The sequence below is a fragment of the Falco cherrug genome, chromosome 20 (assembly GCF_023634085.1).
Source record: "Falco cherrug isolate bFalChe1 chromosome 20, bFalChe1.pri, whole genome shotgun sequence".
NCBI lineage: Eukaryota > Metazoa > Chordata > Aves > Falconiformes > Falconidae > Falco > Falco cherrug.
This window is the reverse complement of record NC_073716.1, coordinates 2,894,465-2,918,357: the sequence shown is the minus strand read 5'-3', so window position 1 is coordinate 2,918,357 and position 23,893 is coordinate 2,894,465. Positions and strand designations below refer to the sequence as shown.

Sequence of the window (23,893 nt, the reverse complement as noted above, 5' to 3'; positions counted from 1 at the left end):
GGTCTGTCCTGGGTTTTGGTTGGGAAGGAACTGGGGACACGACTGAGTCTGCACGAAGAGGGAAGGTGACAAGAGGGAGACTCCTAAGCCTTCATCCTCGGCGACCCCCACGATCCGCACCAGGAGAGAGTGTGCAAGCGCAAATGGGAAGAAACTTCTGTTAATGACTTCTTGGTAGACTAATTACCCTAACCCAACCTATTCTCGGGCATCGATGGAATATGTATGAATGTAAACTTTAAATCGCACGTGCACAAAGAAGTGGGGCAGCCGGTGCTTTTGGAATTATCCACCCTGATGCCCGCCGGTGAATGAAACGCACTGCTTTATAACCTACCCTGAGTTATAAAGTTTAATTCCGCGGGGCTGTGCCCTGTGCGAGGGTTTCCGGCGCTACCGCTCCGCCCCCGCCGGTCACAAAGCCGGTGTCACAGAGTGGCCCCAGGCACGAGTCGCTCTGGCACCCTCCGCCCTCTCTATGGTCAGCGCCCGCGTCGCCGGCCGGGGCGGTCGCGCCCCGGATCCGGAAGTGGCGCGGCGCGTGCGCGGTGGCGGGAGGGATCATGGCGGACCTGGCGGCCATGGAGGAGCTCGCGAAGCTCGAGTACTTGTCGCTGGTCTCCAAGGTCTGCACGGAGCTGGACAACCACCTGGGCATCAACGACAAGGACCTGGGTGAGCGCGGCAGGGCTGCCGGGGCATGGCTGGCCGGTCTCTGCCGCGGCGCGGGCCTGGCCCGGCGGGGGGAAGGGCGGGCGTAGCCGTTTCTGGCGACCAGGACGAGTCTTGTCAAGCGGCTTTTCGAAGTGAGGAAACCGCCGTGATTTTTCTTAAAAACGCGCTTCGCTCTGGGCTCCTGCGAGAGGCCTCGGGAGGCGGCCGCTGCTGCTGCGAGCAGCACTGGGGCTTGTCCGAGCGCGGTGGGCTGCCCTGGGCCCTGCCGTTGTGGCAGCCTTGACCCAAACACCAAGTACTTACACAGCCTTTTAATTATTTGTTCTAATTTCCTTTCTGCTGTTTCTTCACAGCCGAGTTTGTGATAAGTCTTGCTGAGAAAAACACTACGTTTGACACGTTTAAAGCAGTTCTTCAAAAGAATGGTGCTGAGTTCACCGTAAGTGAGATCTGAGTGTTATTTATGTGTTGTTCTTGTCCTTGTATGTTTTGTAGACTTTTTTGTTTTAAGTGTGAGGAGTGATTATTGGTCTTCTTCAGCTGGAAAGCTGTACACTAATTAGCTTTTGAATATGCCCATCTCATCAAGCAAAGCCTCCTCCCTCTCCTTTTTTTTAAACTTTTGTAATCTTTGTAAAGCATCCTTCTGAGAACTTGGAACTGCTTATTTTCTTGTTGAGTGTATAAAATACAGAAGAAACAATTTTTCACAAAGGCAAATGTTGTTGTAAGTCTTTTAATGATACTTGGATGCTGTGATCATGAGTTTCTCGGAAATAACTATAGTTGGATTAAATAGGTGGTTAAAGGTGATAAGTATAAAAGTCATTTACATGGAATTATCATAATCATCTCCGATTCAACTTACCTCTTTTTAGGATGTACATGAAATCCAGTGTTACTTTCTAAAAATGAACCTGCATCTTCAGAATTGAGCTTCTTGTCCTGCTAATAAACCCTCACTTGTGCCTTCTAATAATGAAAAATAGCGTTCAGGTCATTTCTTAGATTGAAGTATTTTATTAAATTTTTCAGGATTCTCTTATCAGTAATTTGCTGCGCCTCATACAGACAATGCGGCCTCCACCAAAACCATCTACTAGCAAAGGTAGGCGTAATCTTGTCTCTTAACGGTTCAGTGTAAAAAGGAAAACGAAACTCTTCAGTCTTTTGTAGGTTTTGGCCCTGTTTGGTGAGGTTAACGTAATTTATTGCTCTAGTCCTGTAAGGCAAGACCTTTTATCTTATCATTGCAGTCAGAGTCTCTCTGTTGTTAGTGGTAGATTAGCAAAGCTGTTTAGGCACTCAAAACATACTGAGTACGCTATTCAGAGTATTTCTGTATTTCACAGATTGACTAATCGGAATTTATTTTGTAGGAAGGTAACACTGTAATTTTTGAAATGGATCTCTGTATCGTGTCTATCAACCTTTGCATTCAGGTGGAAGTTAAACTTTATATTCAGTTACAGAAAAATCAAGAGCAAATAATTCTTGTTCTTCTAAGTTTGTTTTTTTTTTTGTTTTTCATCTCAAAATCAGAGACAGTTGTCAAACCCAAATCAGAGAAGGAAAAGTTGAAGGAATTGTTTCCAGCCCTTTGTAGGCCAGACAATCCCAACGTTAGGGTAAGGTCATAATTTCAGTTTTATTTTGTGAGTATGTGAAAACGTAATTATTTTAACTTTTTTTTCCGCTCTTATTTTCAAGGGTTTTTTCATGTTAATGCGAGTGTGTCACACTAATGCATGCATAAAAGCGGGACTATGAGAAGTGAAATCCAAAAGAGGCACAGGCCGGTGTTATTGTATACAGTTACCCAGAACAGCCGTTACAGCAGTTGCCACGTTCATACTGTTTTGCAGAATACCTGGAAGATGAGGCTCTTGTGACATGAAATGTGTAGCCTGGTCTTCCTTATGTAATGTTCAAAGTAACGATGGATTACAAACTAGATAAATATTTTGAACATATAGATGCTACAAGGGACTGGCGTTTTATATTTCTGTAATAACTTGAAGTGTTGAGATTAAGCTCTCTTTTGTATAAAAGCAGAATTGTCTCAATATTGTGCCAAAATAGGGCGATAGCTTTATTACTGCCCCCCCACCATCACACAATGTGTCTGATCTTTCTTTATTTTACATTCCTTCTAAATAGATATGCATGTGGTTGGCTTTCCTGGGGATTAATTCTCTGTTGCAGACTTTTTATCAGCCGCCCTACAGAATGGTTCTCTGTTCTTGCAGAATATGCTGGATGAAGATGATGTGAAAGTGGCAGCTGACGCGCTTAAAGAGCTTGAAGCTCTGATGCCTAGTGTGGACAGGCAGGCCAAGCAGAGGAGCAGTGACCACCGGTAGGTTGCTAGTATGTCTTTGCGGGATGAGTATTGGCCGTTTGCATTGCCTGCTCGCTCTGTTCGTACGTGGAATTTCACTGCAGATGTGTAATGTTTGTTTCTTAGGGCAAAGAAAAGGAGGAGGAGCCGAAGTCGTAGCAGGGACAGGAAACGAAGGCACAGATCTCGCTCTAGGTCTCGGGATAGGAACAGGGGAAAATCCAGATACCGGTCAAGGAGCAGAAGTCGGAGTCCCAGTAGGGACCGTAAGGACCGAGAGAAGTACAATGAGAAAAGCAATGAGAGATGGAGAGACAAGCACATAGACCGTCCGCCACCTGAGGAGCCTTCCATTGGAGACATCTACAATGGCAAAGTCACGAGTATAATGCAATTTGGATGCTTTGTGCAGCTGGAAGGACTAAGGTACCTTCTGATGTGCACAATGAATCTGCTACTATTCCTTCCGATTTTCTCTTTTCTGCTAGTATCTTAAAGAGGTTGTGAGCCTACAATAAGGGATGCTTGGCTTTGATGCCAAAATGAGGGTCTCTTTCAGCAAAATAAATTCGACAGCAGAGAATGTTCCTATAAAAACCAGTTTACGAACTCACACAATTGGTGGACAACAAAACATTTGAATTCAGACTCTGAATGATCGGAGGAGCTGTCGGAGTAATAATGCACGTCTCATACCCCTCTGTTTGTTTCACCTGCAGGAAGCGTTGGGAGGGCTTGGTCCACATCTCAGAGCTTCGAAGAGAAGGACGGGTTGCCAATGTTGCTGATGTTGTGAGCAAAGGACAAAGAGTAAAAGTCAAAGTGTTATCCTTTACTGGCTCCAAAACAAGCCTGAGCATGAAGGTATGGAAGACTTTCTATAGTGCTTATAATAGAATGCATGGTGCCAAACTTCTTAAAGATTACCTCTTTTGCTATTTTTTTATCTGTCTGTTGAAAACTAATACATAACCATCCAAGTGGGAGTTAAACAAATTGAGTTACTGTTCTGTATTTAAGTGGCTTATTACTGTTTACTCATTTTCTGTAGGTTCTTGTTTTTGATGTAGTGTTCCTAAGAATGTTTCCACTTGGCATGTTAGCTAAGTGACAAGGCAAACCTCAAGCTGTTGCTATGTTTGTCTTCCTGTTTCAGTCTCAGGGAAGTATTTCATTTTACACTAAATCACTGCTATTGCCAAGGCAGAGTAGAGTGTTCCAGGCCTTGGGGTATACTTACTTCACAGTACCAGCTGAAAAAAAATTTAAAAAAAAGCACGCAAACCAGCATTTTCTGTATATGGGCTGTTGTCGGCAGTAGTTTCTCTGAGAAGTGTACTCTGCTTTTTCTCCTGTGTTAGAGTTAATAGATAAAGGGAAGTGCAATGTAGATAGAACTGATTAATTAATCACTCGTAATGTAGGATGTTGATCAAGACACTGGGGAAGATTTGAACCCAAACCGGAGGAGAAACCTGGTTGGAGAGAGCAATGAAGAAACTTCTATGAGAAACCCGGACAGACCCAGTCACCTGTCGCTGGTGAACGCCCCGGAGGTGGAGGACGATAGCCTTGAACGGAAACGCCTCACCCGAATTTCAGACCCAGAGAAATGGGAAATAAAGCAGGTGTGTTTTGTACTGAGGGAAATAGGGTGTCAGAAAAGTTGCTAGCGGGTTTCGTGAACTAGAATACAGCTCCATTGCTGTTCGTCTAACTTACTCCTCACCTCTAAATTGCCACCTTCTTATGATTTGGGACTTTAGCTAGTTCTAACTGTAAAGTTAGCTCTGCTTTGAGTTGGGCCAGGTAACTTCCAGAGATCGCTGTGACCTGGGGAATAACTCCGGTGACACTTGGGTGGTATTTGGTTATCGGTGCAGCCCTGCTATGCCGAAGCCAGCTGTCTCATACTCATGGTATTTAGAATAACAAAAGGACTATTTGCTCAGAGACTGGATGACATGGGGAGAGGTGCTAGAATGTATTTTCCTTTTCCTGAAATCACAACATTTCTTTGTTCCTGTTTTACAGGTCTGGCAATAGCCAGACCTTGTAGGTATGAGTTATGTTCATTTATGGGAGCAAATTCATGTTGTATACATTCTCTTCCCAGATGATTGCAGCTAATGTGCTTTCCAAGGAAGAGTTTCCTGACTTTGATGAGGAGACTGGGATTCTTCCTAAAGTTGATGATGAAGAAGGTAGGATTTCCAAGTAGTCTTCTTGTTGTTGTAAATTCCTTGTGTTTCGGATTGTGTTTTGATTCAGAAAGAGATGATGATACAAGAGGATGTGAAGCATCTCACAATTTGCTCTCGTAAACATTTGGAGCTAGGGTTGCTCTAGCCTTATTGTTAGTGACGTTTGGATGTGCCCTGTCTGTGCATTCTTTTTATTTGTGGTGTTTTCACTTTTAAAACTAAGCACTTTGTCAAGCACTGTTTGAAGAGGTACTTTTGTGTACTTGAAAGATCTTTAGCTTTTCTATAAAAATTGTCACTTGTGGATTTTAGATGAGGACCTTGAGATTGAGTTGGTTGAAGAAGAGCCACCATTCCTTCGAGGTCATACTAAACAGAGCATGGATATGAGTCCCATCAAAATAGTAAAGGTAAGAGATTTCCAGGACTAAAACCAATATGGTTGATTTAATTAAATAAATATCGTGGAATTTAATAACCAGTTTTCCACCTGGACATTTCCACCTGGGAGCCCTGAAAAACATTACCACTGAACTGAAGGTCCTTTCTTTACTTACCAGGCTGGATTCTTCCTTAACTGTAGAATAGTAAGTGGAATAATAAAACTGGTTGCTGCTGCAGGCTAATGCACATTTCGTGTCACATAAGTGTGTTAGAACATACTTTCTCTGTTCTGCTTTTTCTTACTGGAGGACTGGGACCGCTTGAAATCTTTTTACTTACTTTCCAGAATCCAGACGGTTCCTTGTCCCAGGCTGCAATGATGCAGAGTGCTTTAGCTAAAGAGAGACGAGAACTTAAACAAGCCCAGAGAGAAGCAGAGATGGATTCTATCCCCATGGGACTCAACACACACTGGGTGGATCCTCTCCCTGATGGTATGTCTGAACACATCTCAGTAGGAACTTAAAAAAATACTTAAACACACAAATATAGAAAGCATGCGTATTGGAACAGTAGGAGCAGGATCATCAGGGTCTGTGCTGTGTGAAACTACATGCAGTGGTGAAATTGTTTCTTTCCTAGTGGATGGAAGACAAATAGCTGCAAACATGCGAGGTATTGGGATGATGCCCAATGATATCCCAGAATGGAAGAAACATGCATTTGGTGGCAACAAAGCTTCTTATGGTAAGAAGACGCAGCTTTCCATCATTGAGCAGAGAGAGAGTCTCCCAATCTTCAGACTGAAGGAGCAGCTGATACAAGTAAGACTCTTGAAATGGCATTCTTGTTTGAGCAAGCAATAGTTTAAAGTAAGTATTCTTGGTTCAGCTTATTGACAGGTGCATAGCCAGTTGATAATTTTAAGTGCAGAGCTGTAGTTTGGAATAATTATTTTAAAGGATCATATATAGCTGTATACTTCATTAAAGCTCCAGATATTTGTTGATATAAGTCAAAATTGAAGCCAGGATTGTGTCGGCAAGCGATGAGCCAGATAAATGGTTAAGCAGTTTGCTGACTTGATCAGTAAGAACACTTGTATGATTTTTGGTTTGGTCAGCTGGAGCAAGAGCAATAGGTGCTCAGTCTAGTCCTAGATACGCTATGTTGATTTTGTTTGCTTTCTTGGGTTCTTTTGGTGTTTTTTGGTTGTTTTTTTTTTATTTATTTTGACAAGTGTTTCTATTACGATCTTTTCTAGGCTGTGCATGACAACCAGATTCTGATCGTTATTGGAGAGACGGGATCTGGGAAAACAACACAGATTACCCAATACCTGGCTGAGGCAGGGTATACATCAAGAGGAAAGATTGGATGTACTCAGCCTCGCAGAGTGGCTGCAATGTCTGTTGCGAAGAGGGTGTCGGAGGAATTCGGATGCTGCTTGGGACAGGAGGTGAATTTCCATGCTGAAGGACATGCCAAAATAAGCATGAGTAAAAATGGGAAAAATCAGTACTGGAGCTAGTTTGCTTGTGTGTTCATGTGTCTGTTCCCTTGCAGGCTGTGAAATGAGCTCGCAGAATAATAAAACTGGGAATTAACAGTGCCAATAACTTAAATCTGTAGCTTCAGTTTCTGTGCAACTCTTCTTTCTAGGTTGGCTACACCATTCGCTTTGAAGACTGCACCAGCCCTGAAACTGTGATCAAATACATGACGGATGGTATGTTACTGAGGGAGTGCTTGATAGATCCTGATCTGACCCAGTATGCCATTATCATGCTGGATGAAGCCCATGAGAGGACCATACACACCGATGTGCTCTTCGGACTGCTGAAGAAGGTAATGTCACATCTGATTTTTATTGCTTCAGTGTCCTCTGTATGCTGTGTGTGGGTAGGAGCACACAGGGAAAGGCAAGGTCACACAAGTCAAGTTCATTCACGTGCTCTGAGCCTTTTCTGAAGCAAAGCAAATGCTCGTAAGGGTTTGTAGTCCAAATTTTCATAAGATGAGCTTTTGTGTGAAGACAAAGCAGGTAAAATTCAGCAGAAACAATGAGAATTGGCAATCCACGATGCTCATAATGGTGGATGAGTAGAGGAGTGTTCTTGCTTTGCTCTTCCCTCTCTGACAAAGGCTTTCCCTAATAGGTGCTGCTAAGAAAGGTTTGAAATGCAACCTTAGCAGTCAATTTTTTGAAATTCTGAGGCTGGAATGAGTTGCTGTCTACTCAGGCATTAAAATGCCTGATACTCCTGGTCGTATTTCTCTGACTTAAGTCAAGTGGTGTATGTTAATAGTCCCGAAGGCAATAAATGACCTGAGAACTTTCTATCCTGCTATAGACGGTGCAGAAACGGCAGGATATGAAGCTGATAGTGACGTCAGCGACGCTGGATGCTGTGAAATTCTCTCAGTATTTCTACGAAGCACCGATTTTCACAATTCCTGGCAGAACATACCCAGTAGAAATACTGTACACAAAAGAGCCAGAGACAGATTATTTGGATGCCAGTCTGATCACAGTAATGCAGATCCACTTAACAGAGCCACCAGGTGAGCGGAGAATGGTGTAGAGTTATTGGTGATTCAAGGACTCTTAATACCTATGAGCAAGGTCATTCTGTAAGTCACGGATCATGTATTAGTAATGTGGGCAAAATGCTCTTGGCACGACCATCTACTGTTTGCAAATACAGTAAATAAAATGTTGAAAAAGTTGAGTGAGAGACAGAAGTACATTGCTTCTGGCTAAGAGTTGCTGCCCAGGGGCCAGCAAGACTTGGGGATCCTCTGCTTTAAATGGAAAAGGTGAGGGATCGAAATGTGGCCATGCAGGAGCTGCACAGAACAGAATTGATTCTGTGGGTGTTTTCATTTCTTTCCTGTGTAGGTGACATTTTGGTGTTTCTGACTGGTCAGGAAGAGATTGACACTGCCTGTGAAATCCTCTATGAGAGGATGAAATCTCTAGGACCTGATGTGCCAGAGTTAATTATCCTACCAGTATATTCAGCTCTACCCAGTGAAATGCAAACCAGGATCTTTGACCCAGCCCCACCAGGAAGCAGAAAGGTAATTTCAGCTAAGTGTGGCTTCATCTTCTGCTGATATATTATAATGATGAGGTGTATTATGCTGCTAATCATACTTTTTTTTTAGCATTTCTGATTCTGTTAGTTACCGCTTCAGACAAAATGGTGTAATTTTGGAGAAAAGGTGTCATACGTAGCGTAGATCATGTTTTTGGTTGCATACATGCCTGTACGTGTTACCTAAGCCGTTGAAAATGTATATGAAAACATATGGTTTAGCAGACCTGTGTGGAATGTGCTCGACGTGTTTTTTAATGCTGCCTTTCAAGGATATTAACTTTAATGAGATCTAAATGCAGTTCCTGTTGGATGGATGTAAATTTCCTACCAAACAGCTAGTGAATATCTTGAGATAGTTTTCTGGAAGATGCTTCTCCAAATACGCACTGTGTTTGAGTGGTAGGCAGGAATTCCCCCTGACGTCAGTGCAGTCTGCTTACGAACTTACAGTGATCTTTCACTTGCTTTTAATTACAGATTTTATCATGCTTTTCTCCCGTATTGCCCAAATCTAAACCAAATGCAGATACTTAAAACCTGTCCATCTTTGACAGTAGGTAACTCTTCTTTCTGTTCCTCTGTGAACAGTTTATCTTTTAAGTGATAGTAGTTGCATTTATAACAAACTGCTTGCATCAGGTAGAGTGGATTAAGTTGAGGAACATGGTTGGCTTGGCAACCAGACACAGAACTGGTGCTGAACCAAACTGTTGTTTGCAGGTTGTCATCGCCACTAACATTGCTGAAACATCTTTGACTATTGATGGAATATATTATGTAGTTGATCCTGGCTTTGTGAAGCAGAAAGTTTATAACTCCAAGACTGGGATTGACCAGCTGGTTGTTACACCGATTTCACAGGTAGGCGTTCTGTGTTTGACTCTCTTTTTATTTTTTATTTTTTTATTTTTTACTTCCCCCACCCCCCCACTAGTAATGTGTATCTTGATGATGTGGCATTCAAGCACATGGAAGTAAAGCGAAGACAATAATGAAACCACATTTCTGATAACTTTCGGAGAGGCCTTGAGGCTGTGCCTAAAGAATACATACTTTCCTGTGTTGTATTGAAAATCTCTTTCTAATAATAGGAAAAAACTTGTGAATAATGATTTTATTTTACTTGTTTTCACCTGTGCCTGTTCGGACCTGTTCACTGAGATGTCTTGTAACCTTTAGGCTCAAGCAAAGCAGCGAGCAGGAAGGGCTGGAAGAACAGGCCCAGGAAAATGCTATAGGCTATACACAGAGCGTGCTTATCGAGATGAAATGCTAACCACCAATGTGCCTGAAATCCAGAGAACAAATTTGGCCAGTACGGTGCTTTCCCTGAAGGTGGGTATTTCAGCAACTTGTAACAAGCCAACACGATCATAAGCATTTCAGTAGATGAGTCTGTGCCTTTATGAGCTTCGTGAAGTGCTTGGTAGTTTCAGATCCTTCTAGTCAACGGAGGTATTTTGGAGGGGAGACTACATCAAATCCAATTCTCAGGCACTGAGCTTGCTCCTCCGTTTTGCTATTGAGGGTTGTAATGTTGAATGTCCACCTAAATGACTGGCCTCAGCTGCACAGAACAGTTAGCTGCAGGAGGTCTGAGGAACAGGAATCTTATGTTGTTAACCGATAAGATGCTTTTTTAAAGTGATTTTTGATCTCCAAACTTACACATATTCCAAATGTGTACCACCCCTCTGGGAGTCCGCAGACTGGATCTAACCCAGTACATAGCAGCTGGGGAAGCTGTTGCCTTTCCCCCTTTCTGGGAACAAGGGGAAGGGTGGAGATGTATTTAGTGTGCATTGGAGCTGTCAAGCCACACTGGTTTACAAGGCAGGAAGTCCGCAAAACCAGCGTTTAGCCTGTGTGTCTCCTCAATTGAATCATCTTGCCTGGGAGGTGTATGGAACCGGTACCAAAGAGACCAGCAAACTGGATGGGGGGTGAAAGCCAATGCAGATTATCTCAAGTGTAGAAATACAGCCATGTGTTTGTGACTGCCGTTACAGTCAGGATAAGGACCTGAGGCTAGCGTTGCTTAAGGTTCTGTAGTGCCTCATTGTTTGAGGGTTACGTGTCTCTGGCTGGAGTTTGGTGTCTTCCTTCTCAGTGTTTTGAGTTTTTTCCCCTCCCTCTGTTTAGGCTATGGGCATCAATGATTTGCTCTCCTTTGACTTCATGGATGCTCCCCCGATGGAAACGCTGATAACTGCCATGGAGCAGCTGTACACTCTGGGAGCTCTGGATGATGAGGGACTGCTCACTCGACTTGGGCGCAGGGTAGGCAAAATAGAATACTTCTTAGCATGGGCTGGGTTGCAAATATTTAGGGGGTGACATGAGAGTACGTGTCTAAGGACTTGCCTGGCACTGTTAGTTTCCTTTTCCTATTATTCTCTTATGCTTTATTGGTAACTTTTTGCTTACCATAGTTATGTACCTTCTGCTTTTTAAGGAGCTGCTAATATTTCTCCTCATTCATAAGGTTGCTTTTATTAATGTTTAAAAATTTCGAAGTGTCGGGATATTCTTGTGATAGTGAATATGGATAAATAATTTGCTTCATGTTGAGTAAAGTTACTCTGGGTGTAAATCACGCCACTTAAGAAGGGAAGCATGAAGAAAGAGCAATGCCTTGAGAAAAAACTCGAGATTTTCCCAAGATGTTGCAGGGTACCCTGAAACACCTTTCTTGCAGATGGCAGAATTTCCCTTGGAGCCTATGTTGTGTAAGATGTTGATCATGTCGGTACATCTGGGATGCAGCGAGGAAATGTTAACAATAGTCTCCATGCTCTCTGTACAGAATGTGTTCTACAGGCCAAAGGTAAGGAATGCAGCCAAGAAGCAGCAGTGTTACAGTTTGGGTGCTTTTTGTGTGCCTGCCTCGGGTGTTAGAGAGTGAGCCTATTTGCCAAAATAAACCTGTAGCTCGGTTTTACTGCTCATACGTCACATTTCTGTTGTACTTTTTGGTTAAGTACCCTGTAGGTGTGTACGTTGGTGCTTTCTTTGCAGATGGGAAGATGGAAGTTAGAAGTCTCATATTCTCTTTTGCATTTCCCAGTAAACACATACAACCCTAAACCAAGTCAGTCCCGGCTCTGTTGTTCAGAACGCCTTTGTCATTTTCAGATACGCAGAAGGTATTTTTTTCATGGCAATCCTATGCTGTGCTGATTTCTTTTAAGTCAGCAAGCAGCAGACTATGCTGTGGTAGGATTCCTCAACAGCAGCCTCCTCTTGAATCTGTTTTTTCTTTGTTATGTTGGCCTGCTGCAGTGCAGCCTGTTAACTTCAGTTCTGATCTGTGTAGCCACAGTGTTTGATTAATGTTTTATCTTCAGATCGGAGAAGTGGGGAGAGGTGGGTAGGCCAGCAGGGTCAAAGCTTCGGCACCTTGATTGATGTGTAATTGAGGTTCTTCTAGAGGAATAAAAAACTAGGTAGTTCAATGCATGCATATGCTTCGTACAGCGTAAATGAGCCATTTACTTTGAAGCGTCCTTTTGAAAATAGGGACTGAAATTGAATAAAAAGTATCAGGAAAAAACCCAACCAGACAAAAACAGTTTTTCATCATGTCTGGTGAAGTTCTTGTCACCCGTGGGAGAGTCTTTAGGAGAGTCTACATGAGGTCTCTTTGGCAGGATGGGTCTAGGCTTTCCTTTCATACAGGTGTAGTTTTGGCTTAGTGAGAGCAATCCCAGTAACCTTTAGATTCTCGTTACTTGGTCCTTAGTCACTCACCACTCAAAATTTTATGTTGTTTTCCCACTTATATCATGGTTCTTGAGAGACTTAAGAAGTTGTGGTAAAACTGTCCTTCATGTTGCACGAGGATTGTCTCTATGATGTGATATGATACCTGATTGATACATATTTTATGTGTTAGGATAAACAAGCACTTGCTGATCAAAAGAAAGCCAAGTTCCATCAAACAGAAGGTGACCACCTCACTCTGCTGGCTGTGTACAATTCCTGGAAGAATAATAAGTTTTCAAACCCCTGGTGCTATGAAAATTTTATCCAGGCCCGATCCTTACGCAGGGCACAGGACATCCGCAAGCAGATGTTGGGCATTATGGACAGGTGAGCATGCCAAGAAGGAATTGGTTTTCTTAGTGTTCTTACAGTGTAGTAGCTGAACAATCTGATGTTGGTCACTGCACCCAAAACTGGAGAACTCTTAAATTTTTTTTTCTCTTTAATTCTTCTCTGACAGGCACAAGCTGGATGTGGTATCCTGTGGGAAGGCAACGGTTCGAGTCCAGAAGGCCATCTGTAGTGGCTTCTTCCGAAATGCAGCAAAGAAGGATCCCCAGGAGGGTTATCGGACACTCATTGATCAACAAGTTGTCTATATCCACCCATCCAGTGCTCTCTTCAACAGGCAGCCAGAATGGTAAGAAAGGCAGTATCACGTAATTTTCTCTTTCGGTTCAGACTTCAAAACTGAAAAGGTTGTGGTGTGCGCTATTTGTGGAGTACAGATGGAAGTATAGGCTGCTGATTTCTCAGCAGTGAGAAGACTGAGAAAATTTCAAGAGCTTTTGGCTCTTTCTGCTGCTAAAATCAGTGCCTGCGCAGAGGTGAGAATTGTTTTGTGAGCCAGGGCCAGGCTGGCAGCCCACAGCTTTGTGTTTCTGTGTTGTGGAAGTGAGTTTAAAACACAGAGTGTTGGAGGGTGAGGGAGGAGAGAATTGTTTTAAATGGATTGAAGTAGTTCTACGCTGAAGAGTAGTCGTGAAGTAGGAGGGGGAAAAAGAAGATAGTTCTTCTGGATGGTTCTTTTGGAGCCTGTGTTGTAGCTTGTAAGGAGCCTTCTACTGAAGGAGGGTGAAACTGAAATAAAGGGGCAAGCTTAGATACTCCAGCCTTTGTCTTGTCTCTTCTTGTTTGGAAAAAGTGATTTCCAAAGTTGCTCTCCCTTTTTACAGGGTGGTGTATCATGAACTGGTGCTGACCACCAAGGAATATATGCGTGAAGTGACGACTATCGATCCTCGCTGGCTGGTGGAATTTGCACCAGCTTTCTTCAAGGTTTCTGATCCAACCAAGCTGAGCAAACAGAAAAAGCAGCAGCGGCTGGAGCCCCTGTACAATCGCTACGAGGAGCCCAACGCTTGGAGGATATCACGTGCATTCAGGCGGCGATGAGCCTGGTTCCCCCCTGGAGTCTGACTGGGTTTGTAGTTGTGGGACTGCAGTTTTTCCACTGTTGCAAGTGTCCTGAAAGAAAGGCGAATGTCAGTTGAAGCTTACCTACAAAATGATCGGAAAAGAAGTGTTTTCAGAGCAAAAGCACACGGGGGCGATGTGTGCTTGTGTTGGCTGCCCCTCGGATTCCACAGCTGGTGGCCCTGAGTCTTCTCAGTGTGTTGAGTCATTTCAGAAACAGTTCTTGGAGCAGTTCTTTAGTCATTCTTCTTTTAAGAGACAAAACTTAAGACTTGGAGATCTGGGCGCTGAGCTGAAGAACAGCAAAAAGATAATGATTAAAAAATAGTTGTCCACCACCATAACTGTGTTCTTAATGATCAGGCAAATAGATGCTGGAATAGTTTGTTTCTTTACCCTGCTGCAAGGGATTTATTTCTTCTTATGCTCTTGGACAGTGGATGTTTTTTGGGAGCCGCTTATTCTCCATTTTTCCTATTTTTTGCGTTTTCCTGTTCAGTGTAATGATTTGTCTTTCATGCAAGCCATCTGTGGTGAGGTACTTAGCATCTGCAGCTTTGGGCGAAGGAAGGAAGGATCCCTTGAAACCCGGCTAGAATGTCAGTTATACTTGGACAACGGCACAGGTCAGACTGCAAGCCTTATCCTTCATCACCATCTCCTGTGTGCTGAGGGCTAGTATATCAAACGGTAATTAACCACATCCACTCTGTAGCACGGCTCTGTCTGTGGACATAAGTGGTTACAGATGTTTAGACTTTCTAGACAATGTGTCATGTGTTTTATTTCCACTTAGATTGTTTGGTGACATCACAACTGTTGGTTTGGTTTTTTTAATAGGATATACTCTTACAGCTAAAATGTCTGTAAAATGTTGTGTAACAGTTGCTTGTTTAAAAACAAATTGACTATCCAGTGTGTGCTCATGCTGAAGCGATCTGTAAATTATATTTTTCTGTTGCAAACAGATGAAACGCATTTGACTCCACAGCTGCAGGTACCCAATTTTTATTTTTTATTTTGTTCCCAAAGCTGAGACATTTGCTAAAATTATTGTTGGAAAGAGTAGAATTAAGTTGGCTGGTCATTCTACACTCCATGAATTTGAAGAATGTTTCACACTGAGGAGTAGCTATACAAGAAATCTGTATTTGTGTACAAAGGTGGGCAGGAATGTTGTATATAATGTTTTATGATGTTGTATAAATGCCCTGAGCTTTCCCATGGTGTTAAATAGTTAACATAAAGTTAAATAGAATTAGAAAGTTTGTAAGTTTGGAGGCTTTTTTCATTATGGCATTAGGCAGAGAAGGTTGTCCTACTGAATACTCTTCCAAGCGTATTTTCCTTCCATGAGCTCTGCAGGTACATCTGTTACTATTTTCTATGAAAATTTGCACTTGACTTTCAAGAGTCAAATGAAAGATGTAGAAGAGAAAATGTACACAGTGGAAGTCCTAGTTGTACAACATCCTTTGAGGTATTTCTGTTGCAAATTGATTTTGTATTTGCTTCTCCAGTGTAGCCTCTTTACAGTAGGGGGAAATACATCAACAGAGGATTTTCTTTTTTACAAGTGAACAATTGTCATCTGTTCTGTGTGTGTTATTTCTTTCCTTGGTGTAATTTTTTCAGTAATAGGCTTCAATTCCCTTACAGAAACTTTTCCATGTTGACCTCAGCTGCTTGCTTTGGGAATACCCTACATCTAAAACTAGCCTGTGAAACAAGAATGCTGGCTTACAAGCTTGACCCACTTACACATTATTATTTTTTTTTAAGCAAGTTTTACCAGCCTCTTGGCTGCTCTGAGATTTCTGAGTGCAACATCCTAATGTCTTCTACTCTTTATGTGATTTTTAGTTGGCAAAAACCTGAAAATAAGCTGCCTGATCCTAGGATTAAACCACAGGCTTGATGCTTTGTCCTGGCGGTGCTTAGATAACTGTATAGGTGTTGTAGCCCCTTGCGGGGGAAGGTGTTCTTCAGCTCTCCTGTGCTCCTGTAAGCACTTGCCAACCTGCCTCCATCTAAACGAGCTGCCTTATTTTAAACGGTATAAATTGTAGCCAAATGGTTCATTTTAGCTGTACTGCCTGAATGCGCTAGAAGTGGTAGCACAAGTTTCTTACCTCAAGGCAAAAACTCTGCCAGCAGAGGCTACGTGTCTTTTTGGAGGCGCTATGTTTAGTGTAACGGTTAAAATTTTCCTGAGTAATGGAAGTACGTGTGTGTGTGTGTGTCTGCAATCTTTGCCACCTTGCCTTTAGCAGGTCTCGTGCTGCAGAGGGGGCTGGTGTGGGGCAGAGGGTTTTATGCACGTGCCAGGAGGAGGTGGTGTGCTTGCCCTGTCTCCAGCCTCCTTAGTGGCAGCAATGGCAGCACCTGCAGCCAAGGAGCAGCCCTCTGCCAGGCCTGGGTTTGGTTAAGGTGTTGAAAAGAGGCTTCAGCGCTGGTTAAGGGGGAGAACTTGGGCTGCCAAAGCCCTGGGGTTACTGTTGGCAGAGACCAAACTGACAGTAGTTTGCCCCCTGTTCACTTGTAGCTAAATGGGGCTGAGAATAGCCGAGCAAGAATAAATGGAAGGATAATAATATGAGTGCGGTTCCCACAGGAGGCTGGCAAAATGGTACCAGCCGTCAGGGGGTGATGGGGTGTAGCTTGCTGCTTCCCCCCTGCCACCCCTTCTCCTTCTGGAAGACCAGGGAGCAATGTAAAAATGCTGTGTGGTTCCTCTGAGGAGTTCCAAGCCGTCTGAACCTCCCTACTCCTTGATAGCTCTGTGGCTCGTGGAACATGGAAGTAGCGTGGACCAAGCAGTGCTGGTTCCTGTCCCCGCTCTGATTCCCCAGAGCTTGATGTGTCCCTCACCTGGCAGGGGAACTCTCGGGGAGATAGGAAGTGTTCCGAATGGATGGAGCAAACAATCCTTTGTCTCCAACCCCAGCAGCGTGAGCCATAGGCTGATTGGCACGTGTTGGCTGATTGTCACAAGGGAAAGAAGAACTCATATTCATGTGTGCATGCACGCACACTCACGTATCCAAACCCAGCCTTTTCCCCTTAATGCAAGAAAGATAAATATGATTTTTACAGCCAGCCCCGTACATGTTCCATCTGTTATAGTAACTACCTGAACCTCATTAATGGGGTTGTTACCGGAGCCAGTGTGACAGCAATGTGCTACTTACACAATGGGGGTTTTGTTTTTTTGTAATGCAATTTTCATGAGATTTGTGTGACAATTGCAGAAGGCTGTGATACTGACCCATTAGCAGTTTCATGGAATTTTTCATTTATGAACGTATTGTTCTTTCAAGCCAGCTGGGAATACGGTGACTGAGTATCTGATTTTAGCAAATGGGTTTTGTATGTGCATATTCTCTAACCTACATAAATCCTCTGGCTGGTCTGTCCATACACTGGAGGTGGAGAACTGGGACTATGCTGATCTGGAGATGTTTGTTTCCTTGAATCAAAAATGATCCTATAGTTCTTGTGATCCTATAGTTCTTGTGGCTGGTAGGCCTGGGGGTCTCTCCGAGCATGGCTCTGCTCTGCAAGCGATGCTGAAAGCAGTGCTTTTTTTGTTTAGTGTAGAAAAGTCTCCTGTCTGAGGTCAATATTAGATTACTTTTACTAGAGAAAAGGCAAGGAGGTAGAAGTGAACTGGATCATACTTGATCAGCAGCAGATCCTGGCTATTTTGGAATGTGAATGTTAGTTTCTACCATTTAGGTCTGCTGCAGCCACAGGGTCTGAAAAGCCTGCTGATGGAAATCCAGTGTTAGATTTTCTTCAAGTTCAGGAAACAAAATCTATTAGAGGTGTGGGGACAAGTCTTTTAAACTCTTACGCATCTCTTGCCTTTGGTTAAATCTCCACCATGTCCATTTAGGATTTAAACGTGCATGTTGTAAAAGATTCTGCGCTGCCCTATCCCCCTACGTGTAAGCCTGGCTCCCTGAAAAGTTGAGGTGGACCCATGGCTTTGGGGTGGATTTGGTTTTTACTGCAGTAATTGGAATGCTGTGTTTCTCTCCCACACCCTCCAGGCTCCACCTGTGTTTGACCTCCACAGAAATGAAGCTCTCGGCCTGGCTCTGAGGCAGGATCAGCAGGAATTCCCTGGCCACCTCTGCTTCCAGGTGTTTGGAAGAAGACCAGCCACCAGCAGCCGCAGGGGCTGCAGTAGCCTGTCCTCCGAGGGAGCCACGTGCTGGGGGCACAGGCTGTGCTGTCAAGGAGGGAGCGCTCGGCTGAGCAGAGCCAGCGAAGGGGTGAGGACCTGTGGGGTGACGCAGCTGCTGCTCGGTGTCCTGAGGGCACACGGGTGCTGCTGCAAGCGCTGCTCAGTGTCCTGAGGGCACGCGGGTGCTGCTGCAAGCGCTTGTGGGTGCTCTGAGGGCACACGGGTGCTGCTGCAGGCGCTGCTGGGTGCCCTGAGGGCACACGGGTGCTGCTGCAGGCGCTGCTGGGTGCCCTGAGGGCACACGGGTGCTGCTGCAGGCGCTGCTGGGTGCTCTGAGGGCACACGGGTGCTGCTGCAGGCGCTGCTGGGTGCCCTGAGGGCACACGGGTGCTGCTGCAGGCGCTGCTGGGTGCTCTGAGGGCACACGGGTGCTGCTGCAGGCGCTGCTGGGTGCCCTGAGGGCACACGGGTGCTGCTGCCATGTAGAAAGCCGAGCTCCCAGCCCTGCTCTCTGGGAGGGAAGGTGGCTGGAGGCCATTCCCTGTGCGTCTCATCTTGGGTGTTGTTGGATCCTGGGGGTCCTCGCTGTGTTTAAGCAGCCCCGGGGCAGGCAGGCAGGCACCGTACGCCAGGGCACCCCGTGCAGTGCTGGGCCAGTGTGCAGGGTCGTGGCAGCCATGCTGGGCCGTGTTCTGCGGCCGCCTGCGCCCGGCCTGCGAGGGGACAAGGGTGCCTGGCAGGGTGCAAGGCACCCGGGGCTCGCCCTGCGCTGAACCAGGGGTGACGCTGGGCTAAAGGCACCGGTGCTGAGCAGGGGTGGCCACAGGCCACTCTGCCGCACAGGGCCAGGCCGGGGTGGTGCCTCCAGGGCAGGCTGGGGAGAAGCCCCTGCAGCTGGCAGGACCCCCACCATGGCTGGGAGCAGCCCCTGGGGAGCCATCCCAGAGGCAGAGCCGGAGCCTCCCGGGGGTCCACAGCCGGCGAGGCCTTGGCATCCCTGGGCAGGAGCAGTGGGACAGGCTGGAGCCCCGCCAAGGTGCCACGCGGCTGCCTGCGCTCATCTCTTGCTCTGTTGCTCTTAAAAGTAGGCCGATCTCCTAATTTCTCCATTATGTGCGTTCTTGCAAGTGCTTTTAAAACACCCTATCTGCTGGACTGTTCAATAGCGTTTGTTTTCCTTCGATAACCTTTCCCCTTCATGAGGTTGGGTTCATTTGGTTTGGGGTTCTTTAATTGGGTGGAAATCTTCAAGGAGGTGGAAAGCGGTTTGGTGGACGCGGCGTGGCCGGACCCCGCCGAGGAACACGCCGCATCGCGGCCCCACAGAACCAGAGCAGGAAGGACGGCAAGGGCAGAGCCTCCAGAACATGCGTGAAGTTAATTCAGGGAAATGGAAACAGGTGCCACAAGGCAGCAGCTCAGCAAGAACGTCAGAGGCACTTCAGGTGCCATTAGCTATTTCAGCTAATAAGCTCCCCTGAGATACCTCCCTTTCTGCTGCTTTGCTTTCTCACCTGATACCTGTCCATAGTTCCACAATGGCCAAGAGAACAGTTATTAATCTCCTAACCAGGGGCTCTGGCTAAGCAGTGACTCTCTGGTGCAAAGTATCTTCAGCTATTCTTTCTTTTTTTTTTGTTTACCTAGAACCAGACTCAAGCCACCCTTTAAAGACTTTGCATCAGAAACAGTGTCAGAAATAGCGTGGCTCTGTGCTGACCATCCCCCTGTACTCGGCACTGTCAGGCTGCACCTCAAACGCTGGTCAGTTTTGGGCCCCTTGTGACAAGAAGGACATTGAGGTGCTGGAACGTGTCCAGAGATGGGCAACGGGGCTGGATGCACAAGTCCTGTGAGGAGCAGCTGAGAGAACTGGGGGTGTTTAGCTTGGTGGGACCTCATCAGCTACCTGAGAGGAGGTTGCAGTGAGGTGGGGTCGGTCTCCTCTCCCGAGTAACAAGTGATACGAGAGGAAACGAGTTGTGCCAGGGGAGGTTTGGTTGGATATTGGGACAAACTCCTTCATGGAAAGAGTTGTCAAGCACTGGAACAAGCTGCCCAGGGACGTGGTGGAGTCACCATCCCTGGAGGTGTTTAGAAGACGTGTAGATGTGGCACACAGGGACATGGTTTAGTGGTGGACTTGGCAGTGCTGAGTTAATGGTTGGACTCGATGATCTTAAAGGTCTTTCCCGAACTAAATGATTCTATGATTCCTACGTAGGCTGGTATCTGTTGATACGTTCTTCAGAAAGAGGAGTGGGCTGCACAGGGCTGCGTGTGGCTGCCCTCCCCAGCTGCAGGGAGCAGGGAGGGAGCTCTCTGTGCTCCCCTGTGCCTGGCTTCATGGAGCGAAGGGCACGCCACTCGTGTGGCGTCACCTCATCCCCAAGCCTGAACACCAAGCAGAAGGTCTTCTGAAGACTGTCTCACGGAAACCTTCGTGGGAGTGTTTTACAGGGTTGGGTGGGAGCTGCTTATCTCCCTCCTGGAAGCTCGGCTGTGGCAAAGTTTGTGGCTCGGTCTGTGGGTCACCAGAGCAGGGAGATGGCGAGTCCCTCAGGCTGACCTGGCACTGACAGCCCTAGTGCTGCAGGGGAGAACATCCCTCTTGGGCTCGGGTTAAAAGCACTGACCTTCTGGTCATGGGTCATGGGCAGCTCTGGTTTCCTTTGCTCCGCTGAGCCTCTTAAATAGGTGTCAATGACAATATGCTGTACACCCGTGTCTGTCCGGTACAGAGAGCTCGATGCTCCCACCAGGCCCTGTGTGGTGGGACAGGAGTGGAACCAAAGGGTGTCTGCTGCTCTCCTTTTGAGGTGATGCTTGTGCAGTTCGTGTGGCTTTTGGAGCCTTGGCCTGGCCAGGCCAGAATTCGTTCCTGGCAGATCTCATCACGGCAGTCTTCTCAGCACTAAGGATGATGCATCGCCCCTTCTGACCTGCCTGCAGACCCTAGGCACGGCGTCGAGGCTCAGATGACATCAGCCGTCTGTGCAGTATACAGCCCGAAAAAGATGAATGCACTTTCTAGTAACTCTCTTGCCTTCCTGTTAAGTGCTCGACCCACAAACTGAGATTTGCTCCTGTCCTTGTTCTTCATTATCACTATTCATTCTCATGCAAATTGCACGAGATAGTTCAGCTCTGCTTGGCAACCCTTTAACACTAAGGGTAGTCCCTTTGCCCTAGATGGTACACTCTAAGGGTACAGCTGGGACATGCTGTAATGTTACATGTTAATTATTTACTATAACCAGAAAGGAACTTTGCATCCTGTTGGAGGTGATAGATTTATGGTGGTTCCTGGTGGGCTTTGTACTGTTGATGTAGCAGGAGTAACAGCAAAGCCATCGCAATAACAGCAACACACAGGGGAAAAAAAAAAAAAAAGTTCTGGAAAAAATTACATTAGGAAGAAATGACTGCTGAGAATTTATTTCTGGCTGGTCCCAAAGCATCATCACATCCTGAGGAATAAGCCACTAGAATAGATCTTGTGTATAATGAGTAAACAATGGTAAAGAAGCGTGAGAATATTAGGTATATTTGCATCCAGCTGTCAGAGTGTTTGTCATGAGCAGAAGTCTTGTGTTTAGGGGATTTTCCTTGAAGAACAGTGTCTGTCTTACCTTTCCTACCTGCTTAATGTTGTGTGAACTTGTGTGGTGAAGGGATACTGCCTGGAAGGTGTGTTACGCTGGCTGTACGTGCTGTCACCCGGTAACGTGCGCTTCTCCCCACACAAGTGCCGAAAGCACTTGGCTCAGGAAAAGACAGCTCTGCTGTCTGTGCCGAGAGCGGTTGCAGCTTTGCTGTACGAACAGGAATGTGAGTGACTGGATAGCAAAGCTGAAACATCTTCTGTGCGGTGGGTTGCGGCTGGCACTTTCAGGACCAGCATCAGAAATTTATGACGCTTGTCTATTACCTCCAACGTCTTCCCCTCATCAGCTGCCTCTCCGTCTTGCTGAACTGGAAACACAAGAGTGTATTTATTGACTCCCAGCTCTCTGATCTGGTGGTTATAAATCTCTGCCCTTTGGAGGTTACTGCCCCTCAATTATGAGAACCTGATCTCGCCGATTCCCAGAACTGCTCTGCAGCTATTGATCAGTTGCACTGACTCGACAGGTAAACCCGAGTGAAACATCGAGCTCAAATGTCATCCAATTCCCCTTCTGGAAGGAAAACTGGCTGGTCAGAGGGTAGCCTAAGGAATACTGGATAAATGTAGAATCTTTGGGAATGCTGCAGATTGAGAGAGCAAATAGAAGCAAGCTACTGGTCTCATTCATTGGAAAGAGAGTTGCAGCAGTTGGAGCGTGCACCTACCTATAAATCCTTTCCTTGGGAGGTACCCGACTCTCTTGAGGAAGGTGCGGTGTGAAAGGGCTCCTCCACCTCTGGGTAACCCCTGTCCTTGCTGTAGCCTTTGCCGAGGCCCACGTGGGTGGCTGTGTCCTGGCAGGCGAGCTCTGCTGCCTGGCACAGGGTGCCACTCTCATTGCTGGCATGCCCTGTGCTGCCCTGATCCTGTTCCCAGCTCAGCGGGTGGTAACGCACTGGCTTTCCTGGCAAGCAACCTGGAAGTGCCACTGCTCAGGACAGAGGCGAAGTTTAGGGAAAAAGTTTATTAAAACCATGGAGCTTGGCTCAGTGGCCAGTGTACTGTCAGCATGGGAGCGTGGGCGACGTTCTCTGCAGCTGCAGAGAAATGTTCCCCCGACACCAGGAGCAGCCAGACATTACGTATCTCGCTGCGATCTTTCAGTCGTGGTTGTATGACTGGTTGCAATCGTGTCGAGGGAGGGTTCGTTTCTTTAACTCCACCAAGATTCAGAAATAAACATCTGGATCAGCTACCCAAGGGTGCGGGCTGGTGCCAAGGAGATGGGCAAAGCAAGCTCAGAGGGTAAGGCAGGACTAGTCAGGGGCTGAATGAAGGTGCGCTGGCCAAAGACAGACCAATTTATTAATGAATAGTATTTTTACACTCATAAATAGTAAAGGCAGCTTATACCAATGGAAGGGTTCCCCTCCACCATCACTGCTAGGACACCAGAGGATGTGTGCTTGCCAGGTGGGAGCAGGGCAAGGCAGGAGGGCCAGGAGCTGCCAGAACACCAGGTCTCTGGACCACACAGGGTACACAAAGGTGCTCAGCAGAGCAGGCTGCTCGGAGTATCTGGCCTCTCGCCAGGCAGGGAGAGCAGCCTTTCCTGGCCCTCATGCCCAGGGACAAGGCTGGGAGGGTTGGCATTAGCCATGCAGGGGAGAGCCATCAGGGGAGATCAGGCTTTCAATCAATATACAGAGTTTCCTCTACAGGCTACCACGTTGGCAGGACTGGCGCTGCTCTGTATTCAGCAGCTGGAACATCAGCCTGAAGCAGTAGCAAACAGGCTTTTTCTGTATGGCTACACTGTGCTGCTCCTTGTTGAACCAGGCACATAGTCAGCTGCTAGTTAAAAAGTGAGGCACCTCATAATGAGGATGCGGTGCCCCCACTGTAATGTTCATTATTGTGGGGAAAAAAAAAACAGTCAAAGTTTAGCTAAGTTGCATGTGCTGCATTGGGCTGCTGCTAACTGCCTTTCCAACACTTCAGAATTTCCCTTAAACACGCAAAAATCTGTGGAGGTTAAGTCTAAAACTTTAGATATTGAAAACTACGTATGGTTTAGGTTACTTTGTAAAGCATTTTCTTAATGCACCTCCAGCAGGTTTTTTTCTTGCCTTAGATGATTTTCTAGTTGAGCCCAGGATGAGCACACTCAGGAGTCTGACAGGTCTTCAAAGAACCCAAGGA

The 23,893-nt window shown here is 46.0% G+C and overlaps 1 protein-coding gene across 1 annotated transcript; it reads left to right on the top strand.

Annotated features, from left to right (window-relative positions):
• The first annotated feature begins 516 nt into the window (after positions 1–516).
• Positions 517–15,461, top strand: DHX8 (DEAH-box helicase 8). The gene is made up of 23 exons (XM_005439438.3): positions 517–675; positions 1,029–1,114; positions 1,711–1,783; positions 2,218–2,303; positions 2,925–3,034; positions 3,143–3,442; positions 3,736–3,880; positions 4,441–4,644; positions 5,133–5,220; positions 5,533–5,630; positions 5,951–6,098; positions 6,247–6,428; positions 6,869–7,063; positions 7,267–7,452; positions 7,959–8,169; positions 8,507–8,688; positions 9,429–9,569; positions 9,888–10,043; positions 10,851–10,988; positions 11,407–11,535; positions 12,604–12,800; positions 12,934–13,113; positions 13,649–15,461. The coding sequence occupies exons 1-23, from the start codon at positions 564–566 to the stop codon at positions 13,866–13,868; spliced, it is 3,567 nt and encodes a 1,188-aa protein (XP_005439495.1). The 5' UTR covers positions 517–563; the 3' UTR covers positions 13,869–15,461.
• The last annotated feature ends 8,432 nt before the right edge of the window (positions 15,462–23,893 follow it).

Coding starts and splice junctions, on each gene's coding strand:
- DHX8 (XM_005439438.3), top strand. CDS start 564: ATGGCGGACCTGGCGGCCATGGAGGAGCTCGCGAAGCTCGAGTACTTG. Junction 1,784..2,217: donor AAAACCATCTACTAGCAAAG/GTAGGCGTAATC, acceptor TCTCAAAATCAG/AGACAGTTGTCAAACCCAAA. Junction 3,443..3,735: donor GTGCAGCTGGAAGGACTAAG/GTACCTTCTGAT, acceptor TTTCACCTGCAG/GAAGCGTTGGGAGGGCTTGG.